This window comes from Diadema antillarum, unplaced genomic scaffold, assembly GCF_040938485.1.
Source record: "Diadema antillarum isolate AM-2024a unplaced genomic scaffold, OU_Dant_1.0 scf00000028, whole genome shotgun sequence".
In the NCBI taxonomy this organism is placed as follows: domain Eukaryota; kingdom Metazoa; phylum Echinodermata; class Echinoidea; order Diadematoida; family Diadematidae; genus Diadema; species Diadema antillarum.
This window is the reverse complement of record NW_027270917.1, coordinates 4,997,149-5,015,436: the sequence shown is the minus strand read 5'-3', so window position 1 is coordinate 5,015,436 and position 18,288 is coordinate 4,997,149. Positions and strand designations below refer to the sequence as shown.

Genomic DNA, 18,288 nt, shown 5'->3' with positions numbered 1-18,288 from the left:
GTGAACATGATGGAAATGGGTACATCTGAATATCAATAACAGAGTGTATCCTTGTGACCAGCCACGACATGTTAACTAACCTCGGCGCAGAGAAGTTGAGTGATTCTCCAATGGCCCAGGCCAGCTGGGGGCAGGCGGGGAGTGGGCGGGGCTTTGGTTCCCCAAGATGGGCCTCCAGCACCTTGGAGTAGCGGTGGAGGTGGTTGCCTGCAAAGCAAGACGAGACAGTAATGATTGACTTGTGCTCCTAGTATTGTACATCACAGGAAAAACTGCTGATGGTTTAATCATGTCTAATTTGTCCTTTCCTCACGGGACAAAGCGGGATGATACATTTAAAGAGAGGTACACTTGAAATGCCTTCTCTGGGCAGTTGAAAATTGACTGTAGGATCTCTTTTCTTGTTCAACTGGTCCATTTTTTATTGGACCCCCCCCCCCCCCCCCCCCCCCCCTCAATCAGTTCTCTCCAAGATCAACATGTGTGATGTACAGTACAAAATTTGTGATTGTTTCCTTTTCCTTGTGCAAATCTCAGAACAATGCTCAATTCTGTCTGGGAAAATTTGAGGATATGAGAATTAACAATGGCCTAAGTACTGATACGATATGGAGATGTACCCTGGGACATGTAAGCATAGGAGAGTGGGGTGTATCGTACTGTCAAAAGTAGTGTGACATGGTGGATGGCATGAAAAGAAATAAACCCTGTCTGAGATCACAGGAAAAAGGAAAATATATTCAGTTCATAATAAATCTCTACATTAAGATCGGCACTTGAGTTAACACCATCGGTATTTACTACAAAAAAAAAAAATTGTACAGTATCCCCTTTGAAAGCACTGACACAATGTGTATGTGGCTCTAGTCGGCAGGATCTCACTGAAATCTATTTCAATCTAATGGCAAATCAATGACACAATTCTACATTAGGCAAACTGCACATAATATGGCTATTGAATAGCCACCAGAAACAGACTTGTGTGGAAATATCTGCCTGCTTACCTTCCATTCGCGTCGGCAAGGAATCCACCGGTGGAAGTGAGGTAGCTATGCTTTCATGTTCAGAGAACATGGGGGAGAGGTTGCTGTAGGCGGTGTACTGAAGGAGTGTTTCCAGCAACCAGTAGCAGTCTGGGAGTGGGAATGGAATTGTGTCAAAAAGAAGAGAATTTCAAGTGAGACAGGAATCACGATGGAAAACTAACAACTTCAGCTGCACACCTCTTTCCTCCCATTTCTAGGAGCCGCGCACAATCTCTTCTTGCGGCGCACTGTACAGTTTCAGTACAGAAATAGTGGCAACCCTGACTATGGAATTGGACAAAGTGGCTGACACAGTCACGATCACGTAAATTAATTGAAGCCAATCAAATCATCCAGAGATTTGCTCCAGATTGCACATCCCGACACCAACAGGACACAACTAAAAGTATGTGGGAGTATTACTTTCATTTGTGTTTTTGAAAAGTATTCACGGCGGCTTTTTGACTGCGAATATTTTGTCCAGCATTTCTTGTCTAAACACTGCTATCATGGGTGGTTTACAATGCTCTCTATCATGTTTGCAGCAGAATAATTAAAGCAGGTCTGACCATTCTTTTTTAAGGCAGTTTCTCGAAGTTACTCATAGACTTCAATGCAACCTATTCATGCCATTTGCAACAAAAAATTGTTTCATTTTACATCAGAGCACTACTATTTTGACATTCACATGATGTCTTTTTACTGAATCAGGCTACTGTGAAAAGACTTGAGATTGAGTCTCAGCCCATGCACTTTGAAAATTAACCATGCACCAAAAATGCAAATGCTGAGAACAAAAGCCTCACAAACATCTCACTTCAGCATCTGCACGACATTCTCAATGTACATGAAGCATACCCTTAAATGATGGAATTGAAGAAATTGCTACAGAAGTGTCTATTGAAGACGTCCCTCTTGGCTGCTAAGCAACACATCCATTCACTAGGCATGGTGGTGGAATCAACTGACCTGTCTGCATGTGGCTGGTGTCCAGGCAGTTGGAGTCGCCGAAGAGGACGATGCGCCCCGCACTCTTGCTGTGCTGGAACATGCCCAGGATGGGGACGTCCGAGGCGGTCTTGGTCTCCCCCTTGAGCACCTCATAGCCCTGGTCCTTCAGCGAGGCCTGGATCAGGAGCCCGCCCTCGGTGGGGAACTTGACGATACTGCTACCCGACGTGTACTGACCTGCAGCGTTCACAATTAACCCAAAGGAATGAATTTACATCCACAATTTTGCCTTTTCACTACTATACAATGGACCACACAGGAACACTCATGTTGTGGCTGATGTAATGTCAAATTGTGACTGTGTTCATTTGTGTGTGCATGTTAGGACATGGCAGCAAGCCGTAGGTGTAGTATATATTTCACTCTAAATTGTCAACTGTTTTGCAACTAAGCATTGTAAAGCTGTTTTACTGATAATCACATCAATTTCATGGAATCTCTGCTGTGAATGTTACACAAGACAAAGAATTTGTCAAGACATGCTCTATTTTATTTAATGGCCTAACTGATTACCAATAAAGACATCAATCTGACTGTGGGAACTATACATTCTGAGAAGCAGCCAAGAAAAGAACACTTGGTACTATGTACAGCTAATGAATACTTGGTGCTTTAGAGAGAACAGAAGTATCCTGTAAGTATAGAATTTATCATATGGTTCCATGGTTGCCTCAACATAGTTCTATATGTTGAATTTCAATAGGTCTTAACCTAAGCTTGCACACTTACTCTTTCTTCCTCCGATTGAGAACTCTCCTTCATACACCCCATCACCAAATGCCATCCCCCATGGGGCGAGGACTTCATTGAGGGCTGGTATGTTGCTGCCTCCTGTGTCTGGCATCCACCATTGTCTGAATAGGGGAGGGCAAGGTATTGGATGTCATGCTAACGGATGGGCAAGAGCTTACACGTCATCTTCCTTAAAGATAATATAAAGTTTTGGTACCTCAAAAGTTTCCCTGAATTTCCTTGTCTTAGTTTGTGTTTCAGGTTAAAGTACCTTTCATATAACTAACACTGTAAGACTTACTCGCCCCAAAGTGCTCTCATGTCTTAGTAATCATGCAATAATGGTTTCGTACCAGAGCCGTTAGTTTGACTCGCCGCCGTACGGCGAGGTAGTACTGTACACGTATTGTACGAAACCATGATTGCATGATCACTGCGACCAGAAGCCCCATATGCATAGCTAACTGCGACCAGCAGCCCCATACGCATAGCTAAATGGGGCTTCGCATTGTAGCATTCAGGATCATGACAGACTATAGTATCGCGGGTAAATATCAACTTAAAGTCCAAAAATTTCTTTAATTTGAAGACTTACCAATTAAGTTGAAGTATTGAAAACAGGCTTCGGGCAACGTTTGGTTCTGCCAATAGTCCCTTTCTGTTCGAATTGATGACTGAATGTGACTCGGTCGAGAGGACCTTGGGAGAGCTACACTGAATACTACGGCCAGCGCATGCGCACACATCATATGCGCATAAATTTCAAATCCATGAACGGATAAGATGTCTGTGTGCGCATGCGCTGGCCGTCAATTCAGTGTAGCTCTCCCAAGGTCCTCTCGACCGAGTCACATTCAGTCATCAATTCGAACAGAAAGGGACTATAGGCAGAACCAAACATTGCCCAAAGCCTGTTTTCAATACTTCAAATTAACTGGTAAATCTTCGAATTGAAGAAATTTTTGGATTTTAAGTTGATATTTGCCCGCGATACTATAGTCTGTCATGATCCTGAATGCTACAATGCGCAGCCCCATTACGCTATGCGTATGGGGCTGCTGGTCGCAATAATTGCATGATTACTAAGACATGAGAGCACTTTGGGGCGAGTAAGTCTCACAGTGTTAGTTATATGAAAGGAACTTTAACCTGAAACACAAACTAAGACAAGGAAATTCAGGGAAACTTTTGAGGTACCAAAACTTTATATTATCTTTAAGGCCACTACACACTACACAACTTTGCCACAATTTACCCGTTGTACGACCTTAACCCAATGAGGATGGTTTGATTTTGCTACAACACGCATTTCCCATAGACGCTTGCCCGAGTATACTTGGGACTCATCCTCAACGGGTTCAGACTGGAAGTGTCACATCACCAGCCTTGCCAGGTTTTAGTCATGTGTCTGGGTCTTAATGCCAGTTGCAGAGATTTGACATGTTGAATTTTCACGACAGGTCGTGGGCTTCAGCCAATCATGGTACAGTATAATGCACTGCGGCCAGAAGGGTCGTAAGCCTAGCTGTGGAGTCTGATCATATCGTGTGTGATGTCGAGTCATGCAACTTGTCATATGACCCTGCTCACCTCTCTAAGCAAGTGACTGGTCTGATCATGTAATGTGCGGTGGGCAGAATCACCAAAAGCATTTTTCTCCATGACCGTACGACCACAAGTGAGTTTTTTTTTTTTTTTCATAAGACCTTTTGAAGTTTGTTAACCTTGTGAGCACTTTGTCACACGATAAATATCTATATGAGTACAAACTCACATGACCAGGCTCGAGCACTGCGCAGCAGGAAAGCAAATTGCCCCAAACTTACCTCGTGTTCTCGTCGTAGAACTTGACTTTCTTCATGACAGTGGTGTTGTACCAGTCGGCAAAGATCATGACCGAGAGGCCGTTGTCGATGTCCCGCTTCAACTTGCTGATCTCCTCGGGGAAGAATTCCTCCTCTGGGTCCACCACCAGAAGGGTTCCTGGAAGATACAAGGAGATTTTTTTTTTTCTTTAAGAACACATTTCTAGAACTGCAAAAATGAATATATTCACACATTTTGCCAACATAAAACTATGTACAAAAACAGACATGCACAAATTTGTTGCTTTTTGTATGCAATATTACTTTTGTGCTTCTTGTATGCAATATTACTTCTGTGCATCTTTGTTTTCAAGGCAGGGACACTGTTATTTGAAGTTTTCTTCACATTTGTTAGTCCTGTAGCATGTATGTATGTGCATTTGTAATGCGGACCAGTTACTGCCAAAGCCCATAACTGCCATGGCAGCAGTGAGCTGATTGAGGTGCTCACTCATTTGTTGTGACAGTCCGCGAAATTAAAAACACGTAAAATGAAAAAATAACATAAATTAATGTGAAATTCTTGTATTAGCATGTTTGTGAATTTATTTGTGAGGTAAACTCCACTTCTCACATTCACATCCTTTAGGATTACCGCACAATTTGGGATCTAGTGTCTACATAGGCTTACCATATTGCTTAGCATCAAAACATGTAAACGGAGCGCCCAGAACTTCGACGTAGAAACCAGCCGCCCTCAGACGCTCGTACATGTCCTTGAAGTTAGTGTGGATGTGGTCACCATTCCTGTGGAGAGATATTGACAAAAACACCATAACAAAATTTAGTAAGCAAGATGTGCTAATAACTGGAAATATCAGTGAAAAAAAAAGAGAAATATGATTTCTCTGAAGTTTCTCTGATACACGCAATATCCTTTGTCTTCTAACAAAGCATGACAGACATCACTTTCGCAGACAAAAGATGTAAAGATGTGGTTTAAAAAAAAATTTATTTTCAGCTAAACATTTAGAAGTACAATAAATGATAGATCGTGGTCTCATAACAAAGATACCTCTCTTGCTGATATGTGACATCAAGATAATTTCTGTAATATTTGTCACATTTGGCCATAAATTTCATCCAAATGTCATACTCTAGTTGGAACAGCCAATGATATGGCATGACTTGATGATATGTAAAATTGTCATAACTTGAATAGCATTCATGAATAAAAAGTATTTGTAAAGTTTATTACAAAAGTCAATATGTTCCAATCTACTCATATAATTAATGAAGGACAAATTTCTCCATGAATTATATTTGTCTGTAAAGGTAGAGATTTTCAATTTTCCATTCACCTCCTCTCACAAAAGGTGAAAAAAAACAATTGTAGGGATATTTGTGAAGATGTTTACCATCGTGGTGAGTTCTATGATAGGGGTACAGATCATCATTTGTCTCGCAAAGAAAGTTGTATGCCTCACCTACAATTTCCTTCATGAGATAAACGATTATCTGTACCCATATCGGCATAAATGATAGGGATGTTTACAAAGTCTATGCAGGACAAGGGTGAGTGTGTTACAGCAGCACCAACACAAAGTCACTAGTTCATCGTGTATGAATACTGCAGATGGAACCCTTACCAGTCCAAAGGGTCGTTCTTCATCCTAAGGTTGTCCCTGGGGAAGTAGCCCGGTGGGTAGCGCAGGTTGTGGTACTGGTCCCAAAGGATGCGCTGGCTGCGGGCTGGGGTGGGAATGACCTTGACTCGGATGGGGAGCTTCAGTGTGCTCCGTCTTGGAGACTCTTCTCCATTCTGCGCAGATACAAAATACATAAAAAATGAGCAGAAGGAACATGAACTATGTATTTACTTTAGTGTTACAAGGCCTCTCATTTCACAACACTGCACTCTCATAGATATAGGCACGCGTAGAAAAATTGATAAAAACAGACTTGGGTGCATACACACAATAAATCGAAAGAAGGTGCGGCAACATACTCGAGACATGATTCAAATCTATACAATGGACACATGGGACTACGATTTCCTTAAGTATTTCAGCACATTAAACTCTACTTAAAGAGAATAGCAGCTGAAACAATTCAATGAACTACACTCAATTAGTGCTGTGCATCATACCAGAATTTGTTGATTATCTAGCAGTATTGGCAGCCCAGACTTATTGTGTGTTTGTGCTTGGATGTATTTTACATGTCAATCAGGCATCAAAGCATTATATCGTCTGTTGAGAATGAGAAGGGCGTTAAGTGGTCTTGAACACTATGGGTTTTGCGGCAACTTAACGCCCTTATCATTCTCAACCGACGATATACTTTGTGTGCAAGCAATCACATGATCAACTGCTTCAAGTCCCTTGCGAAGATTAGACAATGGGGATAAAGTGCCTTGCCTTCGGGCACGACCACTGTAGCCAGGGGACTTGAACCAGGGACCTCACAATTAAGATTTTGAGGTTCTTAGACAATAAACCACAGTGGCTGTGGATGGGGTTATGAAGGGGGAAGAAAGAGCCACATCCTGAGTCTACATAGACCATCATTAATACAGCTCTTCCTCCATGGCTGACTATCACTGTTTAAACCGCATAAATCACAGTCTAACTACATCCGAACATTTTATACAAATCATTTATTTACCGCAAGTGAAATAAAATGATAAAATATCTACACTCAACTATTTCTACCACTGTTTAAACTGCAAAAATCAGTCTTACCATATCCACACACTTCACACAAAGCATTTATTTACTGCATGTGAAATAAAATGATAAAATGTCTAGACTCAACCATTTCTACTAGACATGCAAATAGCAAGAAATAATATTTTAATCACACACAAGATTGGACAAGTGAACACTGTCAATGCACTGACCTCTGGTGGCGACTCGACGGTCAAGATGATTTGACCCTGCGCGATGCCTTCCCATGATGCAGCAGATGGAGCGGCAGTGATGGACACTGCCATGTAGCCGGACCATGGCCAGAGGACAGAGGAGTAGGAAATGGCGACCTGGACGTAAGGAAATGGAGCAGCGAAAAAGTGATACATAAGTATAAGAATGGACTGTGTTAAGATGGATTGAGGCTTCCAAATCCATAATAAAAGGCTTGCATTTTGCACACTTTCACGCTGGGAGAAGAGGAAGGCGGAGGAGCGGGGAGTGGGGGATGGGGGATGGGGGATGGGGGATGAGGCAATGATAGCAAAGTCATCTTGAATTATGTATAACAACAACAGTTTCTTTTCTGTCAAATGCCGTCTCATATTTGATAGACATTATCTTCAGAACTGTATTACCACTTCAGTTCAGCTGGACTGGGTGGTCATGTAGACTGATCTGCACAGAAAGTCGCTATTTCTAAAAATTTGGCAATATTTAGCTTCTTCTTTTTGCTCACAAGCAATAATAGACTTTATGACAGACTTGTCACAACACTTGTTAGAGTTTAACATTGCGACAGTCATCACACTGGACTTGACTTCTTACCTCAATTTGGGCACCGTGCTGGGGCGCAAAAGGCTGCCACACTGGTTTCTCCGCTATCTTTCCTGTCACTCCCATACCATTCAGTATGGTCACCTGCATAGAATCACACACATCATACAATTACAAAACAAGGTTCCCAGAGAAAATGAGGCAACACCGAGATTAAAGATGAGCACAAATCAAAACTGAGCCATAAACTCTTTAGAGTAGATCTCAAAATGCTGTTACATGCCAGCTTGGATACATCATTATTACTAAAGAAGGAACGAATATTTCCCCCTTTTTTTAACAAATAAGGAAACAGATTGGTCAAGTAGCTTTGAGCTTAGTTATCAAATCTATCCAAATTCATGATGTTAAATATGTACACATACATGTTTGCATTTATCCCAAATAAAGGATATGTGTCCATTTCTATTCTTCTATCTCTCTGTTTATGTTGTTTAACAAAACATATGACAAAGAAAATACATTTTGATTACAATTTGTTCTATGACAGCTCACATATTGGGAAATGACAAAGTGAATACATTTCAGACAACCATTCCCATAACCTATTCTATGACCTTTTCTATGAATTTTGACAACATAACACAAGCTTGCAATGATTATCAACGACGACATTGACGTGTCTACAAACTTACGTTGACTATCACAGGTATGCCTCCGTGGTAGATTGGCTGTGTACAGTAGGGCCAGAAATACGGACACTCCGTCAGATCCACATAGCTGGGACTAAAACTGCAATTAAAGAATAAAGAAGAAAATATCACAAAACGCAGAAGAAACATACATTCTCCGCTCATTGTGCAGAGAAGCTGATTGGAGAATAGCAAAAGATTATTCTAATTGGCATGGACACTCAATGTACACACCCTACATATACATGTAAGTGCATAGTACTTTCATGGGGTAAATTTACCGTTTGCAAATGAAGATGGGTGCTATGGATACTTGCAGAACAACAGTTACTCATCTTTACATACTAAATTTAATTTCAACAACAGAGACAAAGATATAATAAGATTTTTGTAACAGACAAAACTGTTTAAACAATGTCTACACACAAACATCAAGCATTTTTTTCTTTGACCAGTGTATAGGCAATAAGTTATAACTAACCTGGCTTGTGGTTTATAGGTGCTGAGAATCTGGTAGGCCTTGATCAGATCCAGTTTGCCATGTCCCTGCTCAAACATGTTGGCAGCGGGAAGTCTGCGGGCCGAAGCCATCAGGGCCTGTTTCATGCTGGCTGGGTTCAACACCCACTGGCGTTCCTGGACAGAACTGGGGTGAACAGTTTCTCGGAATTCATACATTTTTCCCCTTTAATTCATTGTGCTTTGATATTCAGAGCTATAAATAGAGAGGTTGTGAGCCTCTTTTCTACTCTTGACAATGACTTTACATACTAAACTTTGTCATTTTCCACAGTATCATTGACATCTTTTACAAGACTGGTTTTACCGAGCTTTTAAAAAAGCGGTTTTGCATAAATTGTGAAACCTCACTGGACATTCAGCAAAGGAGGAGACTGCATGCCAAACATTCAAAACATAGTGAAAATACTGTCAAAATTTGATGTATCGATCTAAATTTGAACACAATGTGAACACAACACTTCTGTGTCCAAGTGATGAAGATTCAAATTATCAGCAAAACCCACATAACTACAATCACAATTTTCTTGTGACCTGGCATTATCAACCGAAAAGCATAATGAACTGTAAAAATGGTATGGAATTTGGTGCAACGGTGAAATGACTTGCACTCCATGCTTTCAAAACGAAAGACAGGGTTCATGTCCTGAAAAGGCACGTGTGTCCCTTTGATCAAATCAACATCATATTCAAAACGTTAGACAAGATTGTGGTTGGATTCAGTTATCTGTGAACTGGAAAGTGCCAACTTGGCTGCAAAAGTTGAGCATGGGCAAGGTACAAATTCTTGTAGGTGTGAGTGTGATTCCAGTGATATGGGGGGGGGGGGGGAGGTGATGATAATCTGCTGTAAGGATTTTTGTGTATCTTGAATGTAACCAAAATGCTTTACAGAGAGCAAGACTGTTATTTACTGACTATCATCACTAATCAAAGCTAGGAGTTAGAGGGGAAAATACAAGGAAATCACTTGACCTCCAGAGCCTACAGCTTGAGACTAACCCACCTTGCCAGCAATGTGACGGCCCCTGCAACTACAGGAGAAGCCACTGAGGTGCCAGACAGGGTGCGGCAGCCGTTCTTGAGACCCGACCCCCTGACGGCTGACCCGTAGGTCACAATGTCTGGCTTTAGCCTCCCATAGCCTCCAGGCAATTCCTGAATAATGAAATAATATATATATATATATTTTTTTAATGAATTTTAAGTTGACAATCATAGTCAAGAATTTAACTGCACACACCTGACACAATGTGAGGTGATATGAAATTAACGAGGCAAAGCTATGTTTGTCTGCATGCACAGCTCCAACTAGTTGAGCTGCCAACCCTCAACCATAAAAAGCAAATTTTGCACACACACACACACACACGCACACACCATAAAGAAAAAAAGAACATCCGCAAAACAGGAAATTTCATCAAGCTCACATGATGCATTATGAACAAATGTTCACTACACAGGAACTTGGGGGGGGGGGGGGGAATAATCTATTTTTTTCCTTTCCTACAAGAAAAAAATAGAATCAATTTCATCCTAAAAGGAACAGTCAATAGGTAGGAATTACTGATAGCAACCTGGTGATCTCAGCAAACTGCAAAGGGGCAAAATGATGTATCCTGAAATGCTTGATGTTTGAAAAGAAATGTGTCCTGAAACTATACAAAAAGAAATAGATATGATTTGCGCACATCACAGGGAGTGTTTGTTGTTCACATCTTGGAAAAGAAATACCTACAATTTTTGTACATGAAAGAACTGGGTCCCACCAACAGTGTTACAAATAGCATTCAGGGGCGGATCTAGCTTTTGCTAAGGGGGTTGACCTAATAATGATGATGAAAAGCAAAAGAAATAAAAAAGGATACTTCTATGCTACTTCTCTCCCCAAACCCCCCTTACCCCCTCCCCATAGATCCACCACTGAAAGATGGGCAAATGGTGCTCTTCCAACATTATGCTTACCAAGGGCTACACTGCAAATCACATTAAGAAGAAACATCTTCAAAGTAATACATAAAATATATCGCCTTAGTACTTGCAGAAAATTTTCACTTCAACTGAAAATAAAAATAAAGCGCATACGTTATGCCAACTGATTCACAAGGAGCTCCAATATGAAAGGCAGATGATGAAAAAGAGAGAGAGAGAGAGAGAGAGAGAGAGAGAGAGAGAGAGAGGGAGAGAGAGAACCAGTCATAAATGTTGAAATAGACCAAACTTTAATCGCATGTTTGCATACGTACCCAGGTTGTCATTCCTCTGGATGAGAACTTGGCGATGGAGTCCTCAAAGTTGATGCCACCCACTCCAATGACATCCATCTGATCTGCTGGATTATTCAGGGTTCTGCAACAGATGAGATGCACACAGAAAGTCTTCATATCATTCACCTTTCTCATTTGAAGAGCATGCCTACCTTACATGCCTAAGCAAAAATGTCAAAGTAACATTGTTACCGACCATGCCTCTCATACATGGTATTTAAGCCATACAATTTTATCCACATTGAGGCAAACACAATGATCAACGTTGACTACACAGAATCTATTAACTTATAATATAGCATTTACTTGATGCTGCAAGAGCCATATTTGCCCAAGTCTAATAAATGAATTACCCATGCACCATATTCATTACTACATGTATGTACGAGTAGTCAGACTCTGCATCAAGAAGTATGGAAATGTCATTGACATTGAAACTTCACCCATTTGATTCTCATCACGTGCTTACTGCTGCTTAGATTTATCAAGACTTGTAGAAAGCTACTAAAATGCCCTACCACGCTGTAGCCATAGATCATGAATGCTGCACGAATTTTAATAAAAATCCTGACATGCTATCTTTCACATGGTTTGATGCAACAATTCTCCTTCAGGACTGTGCATAAATATTGAAATTTAAGAATCCATTTTTTGTAAGTCCCATACTGTGAGCATTGCAGAAGGTTACAGAATCTCAACAAACTGCAAGAAAAAGATTGAAAAATCTGTTTTAGAGATGCCAAACTTATTCTCAGGGTTGAAAAGACACATTGTTAGTGGAAAAACAGTATTCTTAACTTTCCTACACAAGACATGTGCAGTGGCACAATTTGGGGAAAAACAGTATAGCCATAAATCATGCCAGATTTTTGGCAAATAATAGTATAAAATACTGCACAAAAAGTAATACTGTAAAACAAGGAATGTTCGCCTGCATTTTAATTTTGCGAATTTCGCGCGTGCCAACATTCGCGAAATTAAAATGCATGCGAAAGTTCTTGTCTACACAATATGCATTGGACGCCAGTGGTAATTCGCGAAAATTTCATGCCGCAAGAAAGGTCATCGGTTCCAATTCGCGAAACTTTCATGCCGCAAATATATCGTGTTTTACAGTAGTTGGTATCTCTCTTAATTCTCTAGCAGTAGATAACAATCCTCAGATAAATGCATGCACAGAAAAGAAGTATGGGTAGAAGAGGAACAACATCAAACTCTGCTCACCCATACAATGGCCCATCATTGCCAATGGCAGAAACCATGATGACCTTGTTGGCGGTCAGTTCCCAGACCTGTGATTTAAAGCAAAAACGGAATGATCACTGTCAGGTGATGGATGGAAACAGGCCCATGGCAGGAATCGTTACAATAGATACACAATAAAGTAAGGACAAACCTAACTTAATGGCCACCTGTCTATCGCATCATACCTGGTGTATGATTTAAAAAAAAAGAATCAGTTGCAATTCAAACTCCCTCAAAATCTTCATCCAAATACAATCACTTATGATTCTTTTACAACAAGTAACTTCTTGAAGCATCTTCAACATGGTGTGTACATGAAAATGGTCATGTTTCAATAATTTGTGGAAGTAAAATTTCAGACACACATACTGTGAGATGTCTACCTACAGGTTTGTCATGAGAAATGACCCAACACTCACCTTATCAACAAATGGATGGTCCATGAAGTCAGGTCCGCCGATGCTCAGGTTCAGAACATTGATTTTCTTCAAAATTGCGTAGTTGAATGCATCCAAGAACCAGGATGTATATGAAACCTGAATAAAAAGTTGAAGAACACGGCAAAAAGAAAGAAAAAAATAAATGAGGCAATTTCCATCTCAACTTCTTCTTTTACATGTCTACATGAGCACAGAGTGGTTGAGTGGCTTCATTAAGCTTTCGGATATTTCACAAACTTTCCTCAAAGACATTAAACCTGACAGTAAGCTCTCACTAACAAACTGTCAAGTCAGCCTTCGCAATATGCTGTTCCAGTCAAAGCAAGTCCACCTTCTGATATTGTCTTCTGGTCTTTCCTTTGTCTGCCTCTCCATCCCCCGCCCCTCCTTGAACAGTTCCCTCACTGGAACGGCATACTGAGAAAAGCTGGGGACCACGGGGAGTGGAGGAAACTGGCTGTAAAATCTACAGTTGTGCCGCCCCAACACACACACACACACACACACACACAAACACCAATAGTCAGCCAGACTAAGAGATAGGTGACAGGTGATAAGTCAGTCTTACCTGGTTGTTGGTGAACACTCTGAAGATGTAGAGGTCGGCGTCGGGGGCAAAGCCAAGGCACTCCTTGTGGCTGGCGATGACCCCCGCCACGAACGTCCCATGACCCAGGCCATCGTCCAGCGTCTTCTCGTTGGTCCAGTTTGTCCGCTCTTTGATCTTCTTGAAGTGCGGGTGATTTTCGCTCAGTCCCGTATCAAATACGGCCACCTTCACTTCAGCACCTGAAGGGGCAGAAAAATATGTTGACTGCCAGTTGCACGACATACACAAATATGTTGCCTGCCCATTGCACGACATATACAAATATCTTGACTATACATTACCTTTCTCAACATAAAAAGGCCCAGTATCTCTTTAATACAGTGTAGCTCATTTAACCCATTAGTAACTGAACCGTCCGTCTTATTACTCCTGAAACCATCAAAACCACCAATCCCTTTTTTAATAGTTTTATGTTTTTTCATTTTTTTGTTTATTGTTCATATAGAATATATAATTATGTAATTTGAAGGCGGTTAAGGTCAACAAAAATGTATCAGAATTATTTCTGTGATACACCATTCTCTTGGTAAAGTCATAATAGGCTTTCAAATAAGCCTAACTTATAATAGACACAAATAAACATGCAGTGAGTGAAAATTGTCAAAATGAGAGCAATAATGCTGTCCCTTCGAGGGAACCATAGGCCATTATGTACAGAATCTTCAGTTGCTAAAGGGTTAAGTAGAAGTCACAGCCTTACCATAGAAGCCCATATCCCACAAGAGGTCAGCTTCCAAGGCGCTGGTGATCTGCCTTGGTACGGCCCTGAGAAGACGTCGACTTGTGTGGCGACCAGTTGAGTGCCAAAAGTTTCCATTCTGCAGGGTAAAAAACATGGATGCACATTTCCTAATACATCTTGTGGCTTGTTTTGAACCCAGCCTGTGTGGTAGAGACACCTTGTCACACAATATCTTTATGGCATTATTTGGTACTTTTGGTGCAAAGGAACTTTAGTTATCCTGGGTGCTGATTAAAAACTGTGAAGAAAAAATGCCAAAAAATTAACATTTTGCATGATGGAAATGTACACATATCAGTACTACAGGGTCTTCTGTCAGTTAACTCTAACCAATGTGATACAAATACTTTTTCTCCCATAACCGCATTCACATAATGAATCACATCAAGGGAGTGAGTTAGGGATACCATAGCATGTTACCCTGCCCAGGTACTCATTCAATATTTCAAAAAGAGAAAACATACAAACAAAGAAACCAACCAAAAAAGCAAGTAGGAATGCCAAGGGAGAAATATACTGTTAGTGTTGACATAGCAAAGAGATAGAAAAATGCATTTCTTTTTTTTTTTGACAAGGAAGTGTGGATTTGATGTATCAAGAGTACCCTGACATAGTGAAAAGGGGCAATGACAAACAATGTTGTTATTACTATAGTATGACTATCATTGTGATACACACAGAAGACTATTGTGTGTATCACATGGAATTCTAGAAGAGAGAGTTAGATTTTCACATCTAGAATTAAATGTGTATCACACAATACTTGTCAGAGTGTATAAAAAAACCCAATTAACTACATTCTATGCTCAAGCTTAGATGTTGCTGCTTGATATTTTAATCATTCTTTTTATCAACCCTTCACATAATGACTTGCTAATGACAATGTACACAGCTGCTCAGGGGCACATCAACCAGGCACAGCCTGTGGATACTGCAAAATGCCATACTTGCAAAGAGTTCACAAATAGCACCATTCAGACTGGCAGAGTGATTATGAGTCAGAGTGTTGTGGTAATCAGCTAAAGCCGACAGCAACTGACTGCACACCAGCACTGCGCCAGGACTGAGCACTACGAGCACTACATGTGGCACTGTGCGACTGAATACCATGTGACTAAGTACTGTGATTAACAGACACCTTGAGATCATCGGCATAGTGTGTCTTGTGTACAATCATTCACCTTCATGTTACATAAAAACAAGATCAACTTTTGAAAAAGAAATATGTCACAAGCAATAAGTAACTTTGTGTTTTGGCAGCCAAAACAAACAACTGGGGCAAAATCTTCACTAGTTAAAAGCTCTTATTTCAGTGCTTTGATTAAAATTACTGATTTTTATGTCAAATCTTGCTTTTTTTTTAACCCTAACCAGGCCGGGCTTTTTTGGGTGTTCTGTGGCCGGGAGGGGTTGATTCAAACCCCCCCTCCCGAGATCTCGGCCGTCGATCGCGCAAATGCCATGAAATTTGGCACATGCATTACCTGTGGCGTAATCTACCAAGCTATACAAACAGAAATGGAAATTTTCATCATCATATTTGATTATGCTAATATATGCATAAAATCATACATTTTGCTCTAAATCAGAAATTAAAGCTCCTAGAATCCTAATTTTTGGTGAAAACATTCTTTGTAGCATTCCTAACAATGTACTTGAAAAAAAAAATTGGTATCAAAATCAATTTCTTATGTATTTTATTGTTTTATGAATTTCTTATGTATTTCGTTGTTTTTTCGACATTTTGTTTCATCCTTTTTTTTCCGCAAAATTTATGACAGAACCTATTTCAAGCATAATTATGCTAAAATTAATTAGTTTCAGCCTATGAAAATGAAAATAATCATATCTTTATGAATAAGAAGAGAAAACTCAATTTGCATAGACTTTATACACAAAATCACGTTTTTGAGCAATTTTCTGTCTGACAGGCATGTATAAAACGTTATGCAGCGTCGTAACGGTATGTGCGATTTTTTGCGAAAATGGTGTCAAAAGATGCGCGAGACTTGAAAGTTAAAAGTTAGCGAACGGCGCGGTCAAAAAATTTCGCGTGGCGGAGTAGTCGCAAAAAATGTCGAGGGGGGGGGGGTTGATTCAAACACCCCCCCCCCCCCCCCCCCCCCCACTGGCCTTTTTAGGGTTAAATTGCTGCACTTCTGGAAATCAGACTCACCACTCCCAAGCTGGTTCTAGATATTTTTCTCGATGACGTCCAGTTACGGCTGACATAAACATCATTATTCTCATTGGGATTTACTTCCACCTCTGCATTGTGTGTGTCACCAGTTTCATCACCTGGTTCTGTGGGATCACAATGTCATGCACAAAGATATATTACCAGCATGGAATTCAGTGACTTCAACTGCAACTTTCTTTTACCTTTTCATTCCTTCTTTCCTTCCTTCATTCATACATACATTCCTACATACATACATACATACATACATACATACATACATACATACATTCATTCATTCATTCATTCAATCATTCACCTTCTTACACTCAATCTGCTTGCCTTGAATGACCAAGTCCATCTCACTGTTCTGTCCCCTTCTCATATTACCGGTACTCAAGTCAATCATCTATCTTATCTGTTCATCTCCATACTGATTGTCAGACGAACAATAGCCACATTCCCACACACCACAAATTAACATTTTTGGACAATCAATTTTGCAAATGCGACGCAAAAAAAACCATTAACTCTTGTGTGTCAACACAAAATGACAATTTGATAAATGGCCTCGTTATTCAGTGACTGAAATAACTGGCAACAACACCAATGTGCGGGTTTATGGTGTAATAGCGACACTCATTACGTGGCTTATACTGTGGGTACAATGTGTGTGCATGTACAGTGTATGTCGTACGCAAATGGCCTAATGGCACCACTATGACTTAACATGTTTGCAAAGACTGTAACTGTTAAAGGGAAAATTTACCCAAAATATGTGTGTTCATTGAATGCAAAACTATGAATGGTACACATCAGTGAACTTCAATAAAATCAGACAATCCCTGCACAGTTATGAATTTTTAAAGCTTTGTTTTAAAGAATGCCTAAGCCCTCATGACCGGACAGAAGACTAGAACAATTTTCATGTTACACTGCTTGGGCAACGTCATGAAGACAGTATTAAAAAATTCCATAACATTTCATTTTTTAATAAGAATCGCCAATCCTACCATCAGTGACTTACAGTAAAAGTTTTGTTACTAACAGTATGCGGAGGAAATCAAATTCCACTACTGGTAATAGTGCAAACATACTGTACAAGTACAGTAACTGCTTCTAATGTTTTGGCAAGCCTGGGGCTACTGGACCAGACAGAGAGTGGGCACTTTTGTTATCCTGGTGTGGTTGGTTGTTTGGGTTTTTTTTTCTTTTCTTCAAAGGGCACATACCTTGCACCTGCTTGATGGAGCGAGTGACCCGCCTTTGTGGGGTGACCTGCTTCACAGCTGGATGGTCAGACAGGGCAGCGAGATCAGCCTTCTTTGCTCCAGATATCTGGAAGGTTTGGGTGGAGAAAGCAGTCGGAAACTAAAGGAACCAAAATTTGACGAAGTAAAAACACAATTTGCACAATAAACAAGCAAGCTAATACACTGTAATAATGCAACTGAAAGAAAAAAAAAAATGCCGATCCAAAAGCACACATGCATCCATGACAAGCACACACAAAAATATATCACAACCATGCCCAACACACTAACAGGACTAAAC

At 40.4% G+C, this 18,288-nt stretch overlaps 1 protein-coding gene across 1 annotated transcript in view; it reads right to left on the bottom strand.

The window, feature by feature from the left end:
• The window catches only part of LOC139737230 (membrane-bound transcription factor site-1 protease-like), a 28,712-nt gene that overhangs the window by 4,340 nt on the left and 6,084 nt on the right, over nt 1-18,288 (bottom strand). The window contains exons 3-21 of the mRNA XM_071647909.1: nt 17,904-18,072; nt 16,732-16,823; nt 14,514-14,631; nt 13,772-13,992; nt 13,183-13,299; nt 12,743-12,810; nt 11,498-11,600; nt 10,258-10,409; nt 9,214-9,378; nt 8,736-8,832; nt 8,092-8,184; nt 7,476-7,613; nt 6,223-6,395; nt 5,265-5,380; nt 4,595-4,751; nt 2,766-2,890; nt 1,995-2,213; nt 1,005-1,133; nt 81-207 (exon numbers count right to left, since the gene is read on the bottom strand). Of these exons, the coding sequence (XP_071504010.1) occupies nt 81-207; nt 1,005-1,133; nt 1,995-2,213; nt 2,766-2,890; nt 4,595-4,751; nt 5,265-5,380; nt 6,223-6,395; nt 7,476-7,613; nt 8,092-8,184; nt 8,736-8,832; nt 9,214-9,378; nt 10,258-10,409; nt 11,498-11,600; nt 12,743-12,810; nt 13,183-13,299; nt 13,772-13,992; nt 14,514-14,631; nt 16,732-16,823; nt 17,904-18,072 (2,579 nt within the window). The remainder of the gene's footprint in view (nt 1-80; nt 208-1,004; nt 1,134-1,994; nt 2,214-2,765; nt 2,891-4,594; nt 4,752-5,264; nt 5,381-6,222; nt 6,396-7,475; nt 7,614-8,091; nt 8,185-8,735; nt 8,833-9,213; nt 9,379-10,257; nt 10,410-11,497; nt 11,601-12,742; nt 12,811-13,182; nt 13,300-13,771; nt 13,993-14,513; nt 14,632-16,731; nt 16,824-17,903; nt 18,073-18,288) is intronic.